This window comes from Pseudopodoces humilis, chromosome 3 (genome assembly GCF_049639895.1).
Source record: "Pseudopodoces humilis isolate 2021_Gansu_Grassland_sample_001 chromosome 3, ASM4963989v1, whole genome shotgun sequence".
NCBI lineage: Eukaryota > Metazoa > Chordata > Aves > Passeriformes > Paridae > Pseudopodoces > Pseudopodoces humilis.
Window position 1 is genome coordinate 6,112,349 of NC_142202.1, and position 20,299 is coordinate 6,132,647.

The following is a 20,299-nucleotide window of genomic DNA, read 5'->3' on the forward strand; positions in this document are numbered from 1 at the left end:
CTCACATTTACAGGTGAATGTCTGCAGTTGCCCTAAATCAGGTCCTCTCCTCCACCTCAGTCAAATCTCTCATATGCCACAGCATTTCCAGAAGTTAATTCACAAGCAGAAAAGCACAGTCTTCATATGTGCAGAATATAAAAACTGTAACGAGTAGTTATTAAAAAAAACCCAAACCAACCAACCAACAAACCCCACAACTGGAATTCAGATCACCTCTTAAGATATTTTAGTGTAACAAGCCTGTCTTCCATAACTTGCTCAGTTGAGTCCCTTTGAAATCACTCATTGAAGGCTCATGCTGTAAAGGCACAGGAGCAAAATAAGATAAAAAATGGGTTACATGTCAGGTTTGGTTTGACCTAATAGAAACTTTAAGCAAGAAAATGTATTATGGCTGAAGACTGAATAGGACTACTCTGGCACCGACCTGTCTGCTACAAAATCCTCTAGGCCATGTAATTGTGTGTTTGAGTATAAAATCAACAGCATTCAAATTTTATTTCTATGTATTTCACTTGCTCACCCTTTATAATTTCAGCAGCTATTGCTGTCAGCTGTGTAATTTCCTCTTGGGCTGTATCTTATGCCACTTAATGCCAGTGGTTACTCATCACTCACAGGGCTTACAGACCACGTCATTGCAGTGTCCCTCCTCACCATTTATATTTCATAAGCCTCTTTTAAGCTCAAAATAGAACTAGTAGTACAATTAGACCCATAATTCAAGTAGTGTAAGGTATTTCATTGGTTTAAGTGGGAGTTTGATGGGAAATTCTGCTCCTCTCAGTCTTCAAAATTGCTGATACCAAAATTCAAGCATGCTAAGACAGTTTTCTTCTCATATGTACCTTAGGTAGAGAACTCTGCACCAAAAAGAAGAAAAAAAAAATCACTGGGGTATTGTATAGACACAAAAGTAAAGTAAAAACAAACCGCAAAAATCCTACGCTGGATCCAAACCTCCAAAAAGAGAGATTAAGCAAGTAAGGGGAAGAAACAATTCATCAATTTACATTTTACAAAGCATTATGCCACACTTATGGCATGAAAGAGTGAATTTATGCTAAAATTTCTATGATGTCAGTACAGATAAGCACTTCTAGAATAAAAGCAGGCTAACACTGTTCCTTTAGCTTTTCTAATAACAAGGCCATTTTCCAATTTGGGTATGCACAAACCCATATACATCATCTTCAACTTTTCACTCACTGCACAGTGAAGGGTCCACATAATCACTGAATAATTAACCACATCAGAGCAGTTCTAAGGGCTGTGACAACACAGCTTCTGCTGCATCATTTCTGGAGTGCTGCAGGACAGTCCTTCATTTCCTCAGACCATGAGTGTACCACTGAGGATCCAACCTCGAGAACTGTATTTCAGCACAAACTATTTTAAGACAGGTACATTCCACATTGTTGTTGTGCAATCTGGAAAGCTGCTGTTTTATATTATTTACAGAACTGTATTGAAATATCTTCAACTATAGGGCTACACTGAAGTCACAATTTAAAAATCCACACACAGATGACAGTATCTCAATGCATGCTGTAGCATTATAGTGAAAATGAACTCAGGCTGTTAAAAAAAATTTATTTTTTTCCATGAAAGATTGATACTACAATCAATATAACAATTTCATCAGTCAAGTATGTCTGTTATAGGCAGGCACAACATTACAAAACAGGCAAATACAATGCCTGCTTAAGCGAATACAGTCTGAATAGCTATTCATCCACTATTTCTGAAAACAGAATTATCAAATATCCACCAGGGAAAAAGATGAACTATTTTAGTTTCTCTTTGGCATACTTATCAGGACAATGAATCAATTACAAAAGTCTTCTATTGCTGCCAGTGCTGTGAAGGAAAAAGGACTGAGTGGAAGGTTGTACGTCAGAACTCGCTTTTAAGACTTGGGCAACCTTAGGCTCACATATCCAAACTGGTGACAAATGACAGTTCAGCTGCCAATGCTTCTTCACAAGGCAGACAAGGATTACATTGTTTTACACTGCAGGTTTGTGGAAGGTATCAAAAGAGTTACAGTAAATTTATGCACGGTACATACATATTACACACAGTTATATAAATACCCATGCTGCAGCTGGACTCGAGGAAGTTGCTTTACCAACACGAAAGCTCAGTGTCAGACCTCCCACCAGCCACCTAATACACATTGCACTTTGCATCCAGTAATATGCTCATTTCTGTACCTCTCTTAAAAATAGATTTAAAGCAGAAGTGAAGAATAATATCGAATCTTTCCATAAACTTTGTTTTCTTATTTACACTGTAATATTCCATTATACATAAAGACTGCGTAACGATACGTTATCTTCATATAGCTTTTTGCAATACATACAGCTTGGAGCTATTAACATCTTGGTTTGGGAACACAGATATGGCCTATAAGACTATTTAAAAACAATTTGAGCCTTAATTTTGCTCTAGTTTGTTTCACTGAAACCATTCTTTGAACAAAAAAAAAAAAAAATCCTCCTTATTGGAGAGGAAAAAAACAATTCATGTTTAAATCACCTCTGGATTTCCTTAAACCACTGAGAAACTTAGAAACCATAATAATTTTTTGCATAATTGTAAAGCCACTTCAAAGGCCTGTCACTTTTAAATTTAGATAGAATATGAATGACAATTGTGACCATATCTTTAAATTATTTTTTTCTTAACTTTTGGTTATTTTTCAACACAAAAAAATGAAAACTCAATCATTAATCGTACGTGATCTTTCCACAGCTGGGGTGAGTTCCTATTTTATTTGTGAGACAAAATGAACATGCACACAACCCCCATTCACAGAGTGAGAACATAAACTACAGCAGCACTTGTCTCAAGTCATGGTGCACATGGTTGCAATACGGAGTATAAAACAAAAGCAGAATTTCCAACATCTGTTAAAACACAAAAAAAAACCTTATTGTACAAAAAGTCATTCACATTCTTTGCAATGAAGTGAAGAATCAGCTGCTTTCTGGACTCTCCAGCCTGCAAACTCCTCCTTCTATTGCCACGGACTGTCCTGCCACAGCTCCAGGTGGTAGTCTTGAAATGTGAGTCTGTGGAAAAGTCAAGAGAATATTATGGACTGAGAAAAGGCAAAATTATGCAGGACGAAGTTAGCCTGTAAGTATTGAACAATTAAGCTGTTCTCTCACTGTAGTCTGAGGACAAACTACAAAGCAACTTGAAAAGCAACTGAGATTATTCTTCTATCTTGTTTGCATTAATGTTTAACACATGAAGAGAAAGACTATGACAGATGCATGGAAAAGGTAAATTCGATGAATCAATGCACTGAATGTAGAAATATTCAGAATGAAGACAAAAGAAAATAATTCTGGCATTTCCTGGTTTATAGGTCTATTTCTTAGGGAGATTCAGAAGTCTTTCCTACTGCATACAGAAATACACCTTTGAGAAACCTCAGACAATTAAATATTTGACAAACTAACACTTCAGAGCATAAGGCAACTGCAATGATCAGGATGCAAGGAAGGAATTTCTCTGCATAAAATACCTACTCATCCACCTAAAAAACTCTAAAGACTTCCTGTTGTCAACTACCAAATAAATGAACCCAAAGAACAATTGTGTTTCTTCCAATAAACATCTTTTCCACAGAAAGTTTTAAAAAGCCTTTTGAGAATTTTTCAGCCAGGAAGTGGGTACGTTTGTCTGTGTGCACAAAACTCCAGTTTATAACTGAATTGTAACTCAGTGACTCTAAAAATCTGTTAGTGATCCTTTATATACTGGGGTATGTTTTATCACTTATGAAAAGATACTTTGACTCACTGTTAAGAGTAATGAATTTTTATCCCCCTTTGCACATGTTTTTACACCATGAAAACTGCTCAAGTTACATTAAATTAGAACTAGAAATTATTCCTGCTATGGTATAAAGCTCACAACTAATGTTGCTGGCATTTAGAAACTACAGTTTCCTGTAAGTGCAGCCCACCACATATTTGTCTGTACATACATTATCCCATTTAAAAGAGTTAGTTGTTCCAAAATGTCTAACCTGCAATGACACAACAGGGTGTCACAAAAAGCACAAATATAAAAGTTCAGTAAGAAAAGTTTGCATCACTTGAGCAGAAAGTGATTTGAGACTCTAGACTCAGTTCATTACACTGAAGAAACATTTTGTCTCAGGCAGCTTCTTCTAATCCCTTTCTTGATAAGGGTATCCTGGTGCCTGCACTTAGGTTTCAGTTAAATCACAGAATAAGATTTAATTTAAAACATTTCAATGATTTCATTTTATTGCTACAAATTTGATCTCTGGCTTTCCAGAATTTATTTTGATACATGAGCATGTCCCTACTTTCAGAATAATTTCAGTTACAATTGTGATTTATCATTCCAAGAAAATATTCCTTTCAAATCTTACCATTTTCCCCAAAATGTAACTGACAATTTCTCTGTAGATGTCATTTCATAAATTTAATAAAAAAAATAAATTAAAAGGAAGAAAATTAAGTGGAAGAAAGGTATTTTTATTCTATGACTGACAGATCCATGATATTTTTATGAGAATATATAAATGAAAAGGATGACAGCATAAAAGCAGCAGTTTGATGGGCATGGTAGCAAATTTGTTTCGTCAGAGAAGAATGCTACTGGTTGTTTAGTGAGGTATTGCAATCAGAGCAAACCACTAAGTTAATCCTAGTAAGTTTTTGAGCAAGGGAAGGAAAATGTACAAGAGGGGATAAGCAGGTAGTCATATCAATTAATACCTTAGCAAGTAGCTATGCTTAAATAGCTGCCCACAATACATTTCTTATAGAAATCATTTCCTATGTCAGGAGGAACACATTTCCCATACACAAGACCCCAAACCACTATACACCAGAATATGAAGATTTCCATTTACAGAAACACTGAAACCACATATAAAAAAGCATTTCTTAAAGCCTTTACTTGCATCCTGTTTATTTGCATACTTTCTGTGATGGAGTAAATACAGATCTGGTTTACACTGACTACTTTTTATTACTTTCACCAATGGCTGCCTTATGTAGAACAAAAATGAAACAGATCTAAGATGATAATGTTTAAGATGTTACTTAATAAATAATTTGAAAGGATAACATTGCCATGTCAAGACAACTTCAGAAAACTCCCAAGTAAATTCTTACAATTATATCTCCCTTGTTCTTAACCATAAGAACAAACTCCAGTAAATAAAAAGAAACATCAAAGAACACTGAATATTTTTAAATGAACCACAGAACTTATTTGTAAAGTTTGTTACATTTTTATATCCCAACATCATATTTTACATTAAGTCCAGATTGTATAGTCAATTAGGTTTAGATTCTTGAAACTTAAAAATAAAAAAGCAAACAAAAAAACGACAGGAAATGTTTTAATTGAACTTGATTAGTCTGTCAGTTGACAGACTAATTCATTTACAAGTTGAATGAACCCACACCTGGAAGAAATTGTGCCTGGGACCAGTAAAAAAAAAAAGGAAAAAATAATTTTCCTGAATTAATCCTCCACTAAACTCCATGGAAGCCTCTCTTTAAGGAAAGCTTATGTCAAAGAATGGTAGATTAAGAATGATGGAGTTATTCATATCTTCAGCTTCATATCTAGGCATTTTACAGTCCCAAGAATATCCTGATTTTCTTTGCTTTCTCAGAGAAAAGCAAGGTAGGTGAGGGTCCAGCAGGAGATGAGGTATCAGCATTTGGGACAGCAGTCAGTCACCACAGATTTTTGCTGCAGCCTGAAGGAGGAATCTCTCGCCCACAGTTCCACAGGTAAAAAGGTAAATGCTGGAAAAAACATTTGGTCTTTTGTCTCCTAGCCCTCTCCATAAAGCCCAAATGAGCTAACCAACCTTCAGATGCTGATTCTTGCTCCATGTTCTTGACATCCAAAACACACAGTGCTTCCCTCTTTCCCTCCTAACCAAACCAACATCATGAACTACCGATGCCCCCAGCCCCAGCGCTGCAGACACTCCAATGTTACTCTCCCCCAGTGCTTTTTGATGCACACTGCAAAGTTCCTCACTGCTTACGAAACTAATAGGTCTTTCTGCTCTAGAATATATGGAATACAACTATTACAGGAATGATACATGGTTTCATCTTTTTGACTTAAATTATTTCATGTCTCATAGACAAGGATTCTGAAACAACCTTGAGACCAAGGAACAAAATAAAAGGTTTTCTTTTAAAGAGCTAGTCTCCTCCTTCTATTCACATAAAAGTATCAGTTTGTCACAACAACTTAAGAGAAATTTTCTTTCACTGAAAGCATAAATACATTGTAAAATGAATATATAAAACCAAAGCCAAGAGACAGACAGTGCTGCATGAGAAAGCTGAAATCAATCAAACGCTGCCAAGAGGACAGAGTACAACTACCAGATGGCAGCACATTCAGTTCCTAAGCAAATCTAGGGAGTACTTCATGTGTTTAGCACTCTTATTACACACTCAGGATGTGCTTTAGACAGAATAATTTATAAAACAAACTTTTTCCATTCATTACACTATAGAGATGAAATATAATGAAAGACCAAGGACACCATATCCTTAAGGAAATTGCTTTCTACAACTTTGCTCCCTGAAAAAAAGGGTACCACCAAACCCACATATTCTTTAGAAATCTGGAGCCTTCTAGCTGGGTACACACTTCCACCATCAGAACCATCTGACCACACGTTCTGAATTTATTTTCTAAGCAGTAAGAGGCCATTTTTGCAGCAAACCTGCTGCTCTGTCTCTTGGTAATCTTTCCTCCAGCACGGTTTGTATGTACACCTGTAGCATGGCAGGAGAAGGTGCCCCACGAAATACTGGCAGCTGCTGCTATCAGAAAACGCCACATGCATCTTGTTTGGTGAATCCTTAACAAAGGAAAAAAAAATGGGGAAAAAAATAGAAAGAGAGGCTCCAGATTATTGTCCTTGTTGAGAAACAACAGAAAGCACAGTGAAGGGGTACTTCTGGTCTCACTGCACTGAAAATAATGATTTTACATACAGGTTGCTTAGGAAGTTAACAGTTTTCTAAGCTCAAATTCATTCTGTGGGTTAAGTATATCACTATAAGCTATTAATGTGTCTAACTAAATCACTCATACCTGTATCAAGAGAGACTAAAGACACATACCAACCAATCATCTAATCAGCTCTGTGTCCTAGGGTTCTGTAGGGGCATTCTAAAACCCTGTCATGAATCTTCAAACGTGATTTGTATCCCTGTGAATTACAGGCACTAAGTCAGGTTATTGCATTTATATTTGCATACCTGCAAACACAGTCCCATCTTCCCTACTCCACTCTGTCAGCCAAATCCAAGAAGAGTTCCAAAACTACTGGCTTTATGCAAGAACCCAACCCCAAAAATGAACTTATCTTCTCATCTCAGAGCCAGTTAATTTCCGTGAAGGTCTATGAGCCAAACATTTTAACTGGTATCTTAGCACTGAAGGTTATTTCCAACAAATAGAAAAAACTTATTTTTATGAGAGAACTGGATGGTCCACTGTATGCACAGAGTAGTTTTCAAATGAAAATTTCTGACTGATTCCCCAGTCTCCAGACAAGAGTGAAGATTAAAGAAAATAAGTAGAACAGTGACATATACTTTTCCTGTCTCATGAAGTTAAAAGACTGTCTCTGTAGTCTGAAATGAATGACTGAATTATTTGACTTCGTATTTCTGCTCACTAAACAGGCTCAGTAAATTTTTCCACTAATTTTCAAATTAGAGTTAGGATTCTTCCAAGATGTGTTTCTTCACCCAATGAGCACTGGAAAACTGCCCTTCTCCTGACAAAGGGCTTTCACAGACCCTTCACTCACAAAGTCAAATGCAGAAGCTCATCCTCAGAAAACCAACAACAATCACTACAATCAGTGTTTGTCACATGTATCACTTCAAACATAGAGGGAAGGACTTTTGCTAAATTTTACAGCGTCAATGAAGGCGAATAAATCTGATGATGACAGCTTACATCTCCACAGAAAAAGTGAACTGGAGATGGTCTCCCTGTCCACCATGTTTGCTCATACTGGCAGATGAAATTAACTGTCAAAGATAAAAGTTTCTGTTTGCACATTGCAACCACAACATTTGGTGTGGACAGCAGTTGCTGCTGATGGATGTTTTCAAACACAGCAATATGCAACACTCTCCACTACTGCTGCACCATGTCTTGCAAAGTAATGTGAATTTGGTTCATTTGAGAATGGAAAGAATGGCTTATGTAGCTTTGCATTATTAAAACCTGCCATAACATAAAGCTTAGCAGTTCGTGTTATAAGAACTGAATAGCTGCCAAAAAGAGATTTAAACTGGCAACTGAATTGGATTAAATTCAATATTGCAACTGGGCTTTTTAAATTTGCTGTCTAAGTCATCCAGCTGTTAGAAAAACTAAAACCTATGAGTCTGAACTACTATGCAAAAATATTGCAACATTTACAATAATTGCCAAAGTTTGCAACATTCATAGAGACAATACAGCAGATTTATAAATACTAAGAAATACAGCGAGCTGATAAATTATTTCAATTACTTATACAAAATAAATCACCAAAACTGCATTTTGCTATTTGGTATTGAGATGGGATCTTGCACTGGAAATAAAGCGCTCTAACTTCAAACACTATTAAAAACAAAGCGAGGAATTACCTGTCTTGAAACAGAAACATCAGCCACCACCACCTACTCTCAAACACCATGACAAGACACTTGTCAGATCCAGGAAAAAGTAAGTGTCCCAGCCATTTACACTTTCTGCACACAGAATACTGCAGGACTTGAGTAAACAAATACTCTGCAGACCCTGGCTGAGAGAAAAGCACTCCTGTCTGATTATGCACAGATACACAACATTAAATCAAAGGCTGCCTACCCATAGCCAGAACCCTCAAGAGATGCCGTTGGTATGTGAACTCACATTGCAGGCATATGCTGCACTCCCATTTGAGATTGAAGAATTTCTTTTCCTTTGAAGCATCCTCCATTGAGCAAGCAGACATGGAACAAGAAGATATGAAGTCTTTGTAACTAAGAAGAGACAATTAACTTGTGCAACCTAACCATTAACATCCTTCTTTTCCTACTCCTCATTTTAATCTAAAATCACATTATGGGTGAATTGAAGGAATTATTTCTTCCCATCCCAAATTACATGGCAGAAGGTCTGCAAGCCCTTTGTGCAAACTGACACTGAAATTGCTCTACCAAATGCTACATAAACTATTAAGACCTGAAGTATTGCACATCATCCATGACAGTATGGACAGAGATGCAAGAAGCAACACCTTAGAGTAGAGCTACTTCCCCAGTGGTGACAACAAAAATGCTTAAGCTCTCAGAACATAACACAGTCAGTTCAGGAAAACACAAAATGATTGAACCCTGCCAGAGTAACGTTAAAGAAGTCAGAACCCTGGTAACAGGGTGACCTTCTTAGCTGATGCTATGATCAGTTGTTAGATCTATTATGGAGCCATAAAAAAAACCAAGCATCTGGAAGGCTGTTCTGAAGACAGTTTCTTTCTGTTTCTTTTCTTATCTCAGAAAGAGAAGAAAATTTGGACTGGAAAAAGAAATAATTGCTTATCAAAGATCCTAAATTCATATTAAGTAATTCATGAGTCAACAACACAATAACAAAAAAAAACAACTCCTCAGTTCATGCAGTTATTTAATCCCCCAGTCCTCCAATCTAGAAGTCATAACCTTTGTTGATGCAGCAGTTCCAAAAGGAGCAGTGTGAGTACAGAGGGAACCCACAAACTAGTATTTTCTGTCTGCTTCTATGTATTCTCACATCTGCAGCCATAAACTTCCACTGCAGCCCAGAATATTCCAGCAGCCTCACTAGCAGACAGGAGCTGAGCATCAACTACTGTGACAATTCTACCATCACAGAGGTGGTGATACAACACCTTGCTTCAAGAGATCTTGGGAAGCCCATTCATCTCTCAAAGAACAGGGCTGATGTTGAAACAATCCCTCACAGTATTGCTGAAGGAAGGAGGTTTGGCTCCAGCAGCTCCTAAGCCAGAGTGTATCTGCCCCTTAAGCTCATGATAACTGAGGCTCCCAAGCACCAGCCTGGGTTAGGTGCAGCACCAGGTGGTGCAGGTTAGTTCAAGAAGTATAGGAAAGAGCCAAAAAGTTCAGATGGAAAGCTTGTGTCCTTCCACATTCAATTTAAGACAAAGGCTGGCATCAAGTGATTATGACACTGCTTGTGTTGAGAAGGATGACAAGAAAAAAAGAAAAGCACAGTTGAAACAGCTAAGATATGCCTTGATTAGTTGCTTGTGGCATAAGAACCTGAGGGAAGCCACTGGGTTGTTCACTGTGCAAGTGCTGGGGATGACAATTCCAGAGCTATGAGTGGTGGAGGAGCTGAAATAATTTCAGCATCAAGAAAGAGCTGATAGGACACACAACCAGAGGTTGCTGACTTTGTCAGCAATAAGGTGTGAATTTAGTTCATGTGGCAAGGCTATGCAGGATTTTTAAAGCAACATTCAACCAAACACTTTAATCCAACAGGAAATGGTGACTTTTCTGGGCCATTGGCATCCTGGTTTAAAAAAAAAGACTGGACACCTTTTCAGAAAGTATACTTTAAATCAAAGCACTATTAGGGCACAGCTCTTGCAGGCTCAGCCATTTGGTGCTGGTGAGCCAACGTTCAGGCAGTCTGATCTGGAGCTAAGTGGCCAGCTGCAGAACCCAGTCTTGCCTAAACTAGGAGCAAACAAACCCCTGGTGCAAGGGTACTTCCAAATTAATGGAAGCTTGGAGAGCTCACTCTGCTAGAAGCCAGAAGCACCATCAGGTCAGGGTGTACAAACCACTTCAAGTCTGATTCCACTTTCCTGTCCCACTCCTCTTTTAAGGAGCTGCTGGCAGATAACTGGTTGTCTCCATGTTTTGAGCACACCAGTGTCTGCAGATGAGTTGCATCTACCTTATGTTTGCCTTGTAAGAAAGGCATCCTGTACCTCCACAGTTTCCATCTGGGGTTCAGAAACACCATTTGCTAGGTCCTGTTATGAATTGCATTAACCTCCCTTGCCCAAAGAATCACACTAAGACAGTAAAGCAGACTCCTCTTCTCCTTTGTATGTACCCCTTTATATGATTCCAGTATTAGTCTAGTTCATAACAGCAGATAATTAAAAACCTCCTCACTTGTTAAGTCTTGCTTTTGTTTCATATTCATTCAATAGTTGATTAAATTGAACCAGTTAAAAATCAGCCACTGCGACAGTACCTCCATTTAAGAACAAAACTCAAGTCCTAGACTGATGAAAGAAATAAAACCTGAAAGTCTTTACCACCCTAGAAAAACAGGAAAGCAAATATTTCCTTACAAGCTGCTGCCTAATCATTTTGCTATGGTCCTCATAAACAAGTTATATTTTATACTTTTATGAACTCTTATCCCATTATTCTTTCATGGCAAGCACTCAAAATTAACTGTAGCAAAACAGTCACTCTATTAAAGAAAAGAGGTTTTTTTTTTCACTTGCAATACATTGTGTTCTATTTCAAGCCCAGTTTTCCATCTATAACTTAGTCCTAGTTGTAGCAGAACAAAATTCCAGCTTTTATGACAGAAGACTTTTTTTGATCAATAGAAGTCAGCAGCAAAAGCGTTTGTGGTTTTTCTCTGGAAAGCATTTGTGGCCACAGACTCAAAGAAGGAAGAAAGGGAGGGGGATTAACTCTTCAGTGAAGGTCAGAAACATAATTTAAAAGTGAACCAAGAAGAGCAGCTGTGTCTGTCAACACAATCAGGATTACCAGCTGGAGAATTTACCAGCAGTATGAAAACAATGCACACCAGATGTCAAATGTTGCAACTCTGAGTAAGAAAGCAACTCTGGGCATGGCACTGTCATGTTAATACTCATTACCAGACAGATTTTATATTTAGCATTTATTTATTAATTGGACATTACCAGGAAGAAACATCAACATTTTGAGCTTCACAGTGTAAGTCAGGCAGGTGTGCACACTGGAAACATTTAACATCTTTTATTCTCAGTTATTCTTCCAGTGCAAATGCAAGACAACAATTTTAAAGCTAACTAGCAAATACTAGAACATCTGTGGTTGAACTTGCTTTAGCTTCATTCAGTTCAATCTGAGCTTTTAACTTCAGTTTGGACTTTCTTTCAACTAAATCTGAAATAAATATTAAGAAGTAAAACCACACCATCTTCCATATATAGCTATCTGGAAATAATTGTACCTAAGTTATTCAAAAATGACACAAATACTTCACTTACACCTCTACCAGCACTTCCTTCATCAGCTGCTTGTTAACTTTCTTGTCTTTCTGGAGCATTCTTGCCTTTTTTTTCCTGCACATTTTATGCCTTGAAGATGAACTCATCCATTCCAGTGCTTGAAACAGTGACACATGAGTTTTGCTATGTAAAATATCTGATGCTGATTTTCTTCTTTTGTATATTCTTGTATTACCTTGGTCACATCCCCTTTTGCACTGATGCCAACAGAAACCATGACTGTCTCTGCTGCAACTTCTCCCACGTTCATCCCTGTTCTCCAAATATCTCTCCTAAATGCTTTAGTTGCTACACTACAGTACCCTCCTTTTTCCTTTTTCTCCCTTCCATGCTCTTTTCCCAAGAATGGATGGCTCATCCACTCATACATCCAAGGAGTAATCCCTACTGTGACAGAATTTTCTTGTTTTCATTGTTAAACTCAATTTTAACATAAAATTTCTCTCATTTAAAATCAATTATAAGTCCCCAGGAAACTGAAAATAAGGATGGCACTATTGGAAATATTTATCATATAGGCTATTCTAGGAACTTGTTTGAAGTTTGTTTTATATCTTCCTTGATGGTGCAATTGCTTTATCTGAAGGAAGACATGCTCACAGAAAAATATGGTACCAGCATAACTGAATCAAGATGAATAAAGTTATTCAAATGCAATTGCTGTCAGCAGAGGGAATGGACATGTGCTCATGGCACCTTATCCTGACATGGAACATATGTTAGTATAGGGCTGTTAACTGCTGCAATTAAATAAAGAAATTAGAAATGCCTAATCAATTGACACATTTAGCTGCTTATGCAACCATTACTTCTTCTGCTCTCTTCAAGAAAGAAATTTCTTATATACTTCATTATCATTAATTCAAATTCTCCTTGGCCTCTGCACTCATTCTACTGTATTACAGCCTATTCCTCATGGCTTACCTTAGCTTTGCCATCCTGTGCAGACATGTATCCAACACACATGCTCTCTGTTGTATGGCTCCACAGAAATTCCACTATAAAGGAAAATGCAACAAGTTACAAAAAGGCCTTGGTTTAAAATACAAGATGTAATTTAACAAGATTGGTGTCTTGAGGAACAAATATAACAAGGGTAAAAAACAAAGAACAAAAGTGATTAAATCTCAAAAGAAACAGCTATCAAACAACCAAGATTTTCCTCAGTATTCAGTGTCACACACTGCAGAACTTTTACCCAGAATGAGAATGTTACTTGCATGATAGGGAGTCTCCTATAGATAGATGAGAAATACATCAACTGAAACAGCAGTTAAAAACTGGACCAACTTCTAAAGCAGTGGCCTATTCCACTCATCAGTAAAAGCTGATAGAACTCGCCTTTGCCTACTTTGAGCCCAGACAAAAGCACCCTGTAACAACATAAGCCAGATGGACTACTATCAACAGGTAAAAGGGGATTTGTGGCTTAGCTGCCCAGGCAAGATACAGGCAAACGTGCAGAAATAGTCAAATTTGCAATATGGGAATTGAAGATATAGAGCAGGCAGGAAAGACATCTGGTAAAAGCAAAATTATCCTGCAGAAAAAGGAGGAGAGGTGTCTGATGGAATCAGAGTAATATGCACAATAAGAAAGAAAGATTTCTGGCAAAATTAGAGGATGTCCTGGATTCAAAAGTATGCTAAATTACAAACACCCCCATTCTTTGTGGAGAGTGTAAGGAGCACCAAAGCTAAGAGAGGAAAGAAAGATGAAGAAGAAACCCCTATCAAAGCACTCTCAGGTCTGATTACCTGTGCTTCCAGCACCAGGTATACATCACCAGCTCTCTGGTACTGCACTCACAGCTTATTTAGGATATCAGTGTTAAAGACCAACTGTCATGCTTGCAGTGATAATGTTTAAGAAAGCTAATCACTGCTAACATATATTGTTAATGCCTGTTATTCCAGTGATGTGATGTCCTGAAGTCTGAAAGTCTCCTGATTTATCAATTGTTTAACAGCCTGTTCCAGTAATCTTTAATTGCCTGGCACATGTGCAGGTATCTTTATGTACACAAACACACTCCTACTCAGCTGCAACACAAAATTCAGACAAAGAGCACATTGTTCATATGTTCAGCTTTCCATCAGTGTAGCTTTATAAATTGCCACATTGTTTTCTTCCTGCTGTCTGTCCTGGTCATTTTTATTTGTATTCATGAAGTCCATAATTTGGAACAGGGGAAAGAAAAAAATAGCTGATCAGAATTCAAGGCATTTCACAGAATTCTGTAAAGGGATTTTAAGAAATGCACTGAAGCACAAATTCTTCCTCTGAATTATGGGAGGTGTCTAACATGAATTACACAAGATTCCATGAACAGACATTTCCACATATTTCTTTTGACAGTGACTTTCATATTGCAAAGAAGCATCACAGTAGATGGGTTTAAAACTTTTACTCATTCCTATTCCTCACATTCCTTTAACGTGGCTGATGAAGGTCACAGCCTGCTGAGCACTCTTATCCTTTGAACCACTTCTCCTTGCATAGCAATTAAACCAGAGCAGGAGATCAAAGCTTAGATGATCCCGGCAAGACTTGAAGATTCTGACAGATATGCAGATATCATCATAAAAGAAAAATTAACTTCATCGAGGTGTGTGCTCTGCTCCCCCGTAACAGATTTGTGACTGATACCACCAGAGCTGAAAAAAAAGCTTTCAGAGAGTGAAACACATCCAGCACAATCAATGTGTGGTCAATGGGGCCAACCTCTCTGTGGCACCCCCAAAGGCTCCACTGTCAGTGAAAGTATTTTTCTAAAAAACAAATTGAATCTCATCTTTCAATTTTGATAAGCTGGTAAACAGTTCAGGCCAAATACCCTGAAAATATTACATCTTGGCTTTTGATAACTACCAAAACTAGCCTGTACTAGCACAAACCTTGGTTATTGTTAGCCACTACAAATAGGGAACTATAATGAAAATTCTAAATTACATGTGAAACATCTTCAGATAAGTATATTTTCAACCATTTAACAAGTTCCTTCCTTGTAATTTTTCTCAATATTGAAAAGAAATAAAGATGATTCCTGTAACAAAGACATGAGCATTCCTTATTCTATACATGAAGTTTTTCAGTATTAACCAACTTATTTTCAGTCCAAACAACACAAATACTACATATGTTTAATTATGTATTATCTCTGCATTCATTAAAAGGGAGGAAGTTTCCATGGGACAGAAAAAGTACTGTGTTACAGCTAATCTCAGTCTTGTTTCAGTGGAAAGAAAACCAAAAATCAATGGACAAATAGTCTTTACTTATGATGTACAGTATATGGGGATTTTATTAATTAATTTTTGAGGAAAAAATGCTAAATCATTAATAGAATATGTTTTCTTATATGAATGACAAGCATTACATGAACAGAAAAAATTCTCTCATTTCCAAATCTCAGGAATTGAAGGTTATGTCGATCTTGTTTGTTCTTACTTAAACAGACTTGTATTTTCATCTTTTTAACTCTTTTTTTAAGGATAGAATTTATGTTGCAGGATGCTGTTGCTCTAGATAATGTCACAGTTGGGTAAATAATAATAAAGTAGAGTATCATAAAAAGGAAAAACACTTTAATTCTGGTAACATAGCCCCAGTCTGCATTACACAGGTCAATGTGACCCAATAAATAAGCACAGAGCTCCACATCTGAGGAGCACCACAGGAAAGGAGATGGCACAAGTGTCATCCTGGAGTAATTCATGTGCCCCCAACCCCAAATTCCTTCCCTTAAAGAGGCTTTACTGTCTCAGGGTTGTATTTCCACCCTGTTCTGCTCATAGACTAAAGCCTCCAGTTCCCATCTGTTTCTCCCACACAAACTATGTGACAGTTTTCCATAATGCACTTTTCTGTCATAAAGCAGCAAGACAGGGATTGTGTTTCCAGGACAGAAACAGGGATAAAGGGATGTAAAGCCCTTCTGGAACCAGCCAGCCACTGATGGGGGCAAAGTCCAGGTGATTTCAGTATGAGCAGCAGAAACTCCTGTTTGGTACAAATGCGAATAGAAACTGTGACTTAACTAAACCGATTTTCCTGGCCATTACCAAGAATAAACAACCATGAACTACTTTCCTTATAAATTTTAAGTGTATCCTCCAAGTTTACAGATTTTCTTCTGCAAAAAAGGAGGAATAAAGAACCTTTTAGGAAGCATTTTTCATAAAGAAGCTACTGAGAAACAGTAAACAGCTACAGGCATTACTCCTAGCCATAAATGCAATTTTTCCTATGAGGAACACATCCTGCCTCACCACAAGCATTATATCTATACCATAGATTTAGAAGGATCCCACAAAACCCTCTGCATGACAATTCTGCTTAGAAATAATGAGTCAGAAAGAATGCTCTTTTCTGGAGTTTTACTAATATTAGCCTTGTTTGTTCCCTATTTCACTTTCTAAATTTTTATTATTTCAATGTCAATTCCTTTTTGTTTCCTCCGTGGTTTTCAAACATGCACAGAGATTTTATTTCACCCTTCACGTTGAATTAACACCCAGCTGAATTAAAAATGAGTAAGAATTCCTTACCTAGTAAAGTTGGTTTTTCCTGTGAGGATTCGGGCTCTGCTGAACACCTGCAAGAGCGGAGAACTATCACACCTCCGAGTACACCATCTTCATTGGCTAGAAAAGGTGAACCTGGGCAAAATCATTGGGGAGAATTACTTGCAATAGGAATAGTTTCTTGGGCATATATTTTTTTTTTTTTTAATTTGACTTTCTGCTTTTCCTCCTTAATCTTGTCACTAAGGGTTGAAAAGACTGACAGATCAAACAACGCTTTTACAAAAGCATCGGTTCTCTTTTTCCTAGTGTCTCAAAAGAATAATTTTCTAGAATGTTAATCTAGCAATTCACCAGTAATCAAAAAAATGAAGAGTTGCATGGAATAAAAATATTAAAAATTACATTTGGGAGTGCAAACCTATTTGTTTATGGATCAAAGAAAATAAAATTATGAAAAATGGAGTGTCAAACTGAAAAAAGAATTGTGATTCAATACTTAGCTCTTTCTGTTCTATAATTAATATAAACATATCTAAAAATCAAGCCAATTTAGGTAACTTTTATAGTTTATTCATTTTTGCCAATTTAAAGCCCTTTGTACAGAGACATCATCAAACTGCTGTGCTGTCTGCCTTGCTGTTTGAGGAAGACTAGCAGAAAAGCCTAAGCACATCCTTTTCACAGTGGCTCCTCTGTTATTAATTTAAGACATTGGATATAAAAGTCTTCTATCAGAAGCTGGAAAAGCTTTAAAGTTAGCTGAACCAAGCCTAAGTATTCTTTCTCTGGTTTGCAATTTGAAATAAGATTCCTATAGCTTTAAATGTGGAAACAATGGTACAATTTACATACAATTTAAAATGTCATGAGCCACAAAATTAATCAAGTTCTTGTACTTAGGCCCATAGACATCCTAGTTACAAATCTGCATTATACTGTCATTTAAAATTGAACATACAATTGCAACAGCCATTTAATGTAATTCTTTTCAATTTTTTCTTTTAAACAAATTAGTGTACAGACACTGCAATTTGCCAGCCACAAGAACTTTAGAGCAGATCTATTCATCAGACTCCTTTAACTTGCCCACAGCCATTTGTATGATTAGAATTACTCCTTTAATGCAAATAACAATAACAAAACAGCCCAATAAAATCATTTTGAGCTTCACCATAAGGAAAACTAAAAGCTTTATTGTGTTTTCTCTAAACAGTAGAGCAGCCACCTTCAAAAGTGATACAAGGTGGTCACAGCAACAGAAACCCATGTTGCAGGAAAATAATAAATGCAGTATGCTTAATGAGCAGTAATATGCTATTTGATCTAATGGAAACAGATATTATCTTTAAAGTGCCACTTGCCTTGTAAAAGAGCTATTACTAGTTACAGTTACACCTCCTATATTACTCACTGCCTGTGACCAAATCCCTGCAAAACCAGAATGCAGCCCATGATAAGGTAACAGATGACAAAACAGGAAAATACGTTTGGTTAAAACAGAAACACAAGGCTTGGAAAGTTGTGAAGATTTTTACCACCCAAGTCAAAATCAGGCACTTCAAAGACAATGCCTCCACCTGAACTTGGTCTGCAGACCTAATCTTACACTAAACTGCACAAATGATTTAGGCTCTAAGCCATGCTGTGGCAAAAAGTCATTGCAAAGACACAGAAAAAGTTCTGGTTTGTTTTTTAATAAGCAGTTCCTCCTTGCCTTTCAAGGGCTGTGAAAGAGTCTTCCAAGGTTCTAGTGAAAAAGACTAATTATCTCTTTAATCAGAATGGTTAAAAATGTTCTACTTCATCAGAACACAGCCAGCAAACAGTATTCACAGCAGACAGAACATTCGAGGCCACAGTAAAACACTGGGACTGTATGAATGCACATAAACCCAGACAGCAACTACTGATTATAGAGATGGTGCCACTGAAGTCTTGTTCTAGAAATGCTTCCATTAGTTTAATCACTTCTTTTTAGGGATTTTGTTTCTCCCACAGTCTGAAAAAATAGATGAAAGAGAAGTCTGTAAATAAGTTAATTACATATTTCTTATAAATTTTCCCAGTATTTTTGTCAACTATGCCATCATGACTGATAGAATTTTCAGTAATCTGAGAAACCTGTATATCATCTTTTTAAGTCTTACAAGATTTAGCAGGATATTTGTTTCCACGTAGAGACTCTGCAGCAAAACATGTAACACTGCATTTTCAGCAAAATTCTTCCATTTTTACAGGGATTTCTTTGCAAGAACAAAATATTCATCTCCGGCAAAACACAGAATAAAAAAATACAATCACTCAAAGCAAGTGTTTTGTGTAACTTATTTGGAAAGGGAGTTTAAATAAGTGATTTAAAACTTGAGCTTCAAGCACATAAGAAAGTCTTCAGCTTACAACTTTATTCAAAAAGATTCTCAACCTCTGCATGAACAACTGCAAGGCCCAGTTCTGTCAGCATAATTATCATTTATTTATTGACATTAGACATGGTGTCCATTATATTGCCCTAAGTATGTACACAATTGTTTTCTGAACAAATTACTTCTTCAACGATTATGCACCATGGAAGCTTTATTACCAGTCCACAAAACTCAAAGGCTTTGAAGACCAACACAGAAGCTGGAAGACTGACTGTATTAATTCAGCCTCTGCTGAAGTACACTGTCACCCTACTGCAACTGGAGAGCTCCAGAGGAGGATTAACTTAATAGCCCTGCACCTGGTAAAAGTGTGATAAATGTCTTAACTTCAAGATCCATAAAACAATGGATGGGCAAGACACTGGCTTCTTTAAGAATGACACAGGTTGGGCCCTTGGACTAAGAAATGTTGGTTATGTCACATGAAACCAGGTCACACTGCACTAACTTTGTAACAGTACAACTAGTGTGAGACAGAGATTAATAAAATGACTTAAAGTGACTTGTAGCAGATAATTTGAATGGAGTATTGAACCAAATGTTTTAAAAGTTTGTGTTATGCAAACAAAGCAAGGATGATGGGAGACATTATCTCTCCTACAGACAAAAACATAGCCTTGCTTGCCCTTCTGATCTTCTACCCCATTTCCTCATCACCTGCAGAATGAGCATTACTCTGGAATGGTGGGAGAAGTCTGAAAAAAGAAAAAAACCCTTGTTTTCATCTCCAAACACAAGCAGCAGATGAAGACACAGTCACTTGCAGTACCCTGCAAAGATTCAGGATCGTCCCACCCAGGCCACTTCCAAAGGCCACCCTGCTTCCCTGTTTCTGTTGAAGGCTGCCACTCCCAGACATCAGAGGCAAATTGTGTGACTACACCCTCACCCATCCCAAATGCCTTCAGCAGCAAGTTCAGCTAAATCATCTCAGTGCAAAATCAGCAACAATACAGTGTATGTCTCCACTGCCTAAGTTGTGGGGAATCAACCTCTAAAAAGTG

The 20,299-nt window shown here is 37.2% G+C and overlaps 1 protein-coding gene across 5 annotated transcripts in view; it reads right to left on the reverse strand.

Moving 5' to 3' along the window:
- Window positions 1-1,648: 1,648 nt before the first annotated feature.
- TASP1 (taspase 1) overlaps window positions 1,649-20,299 on the reverse strand; it is a 78,545-nt gene continuing 59,894 nt past the window's right edge. For 3 of the 5 annotated variants that reach the window (XM_005525430.3, XM_005525429.3, XM_088052870.1), the window contains exons 12-14: window positions 16,894-17,004; window positions 13,268-13,341; window positions 1,649-3,080 (exon numbers count right to left, since the gene is read on the reverse strand). In XM_005525430.3, the coding sequence (XP_005525487.1) occupies window positions 2,985-3,080; window positions 13,268-13,341; window positions 16,894-17,004 (281 nt within the window). In that variant the 3' untranslated portion in view covers window positions 1,649-2,984. Of the gene's footprint in view, window positions 3,081-12,335; window positions 12,441-13,267; window positions 13,342-16,893; window positions 17,005-18,821; window positions 18,872-20,299 lie in introns of those variants that run through there. The other 2 variants (XM_088052871.1, XM_088052874.1) reach the window with 2 other exon arrangements.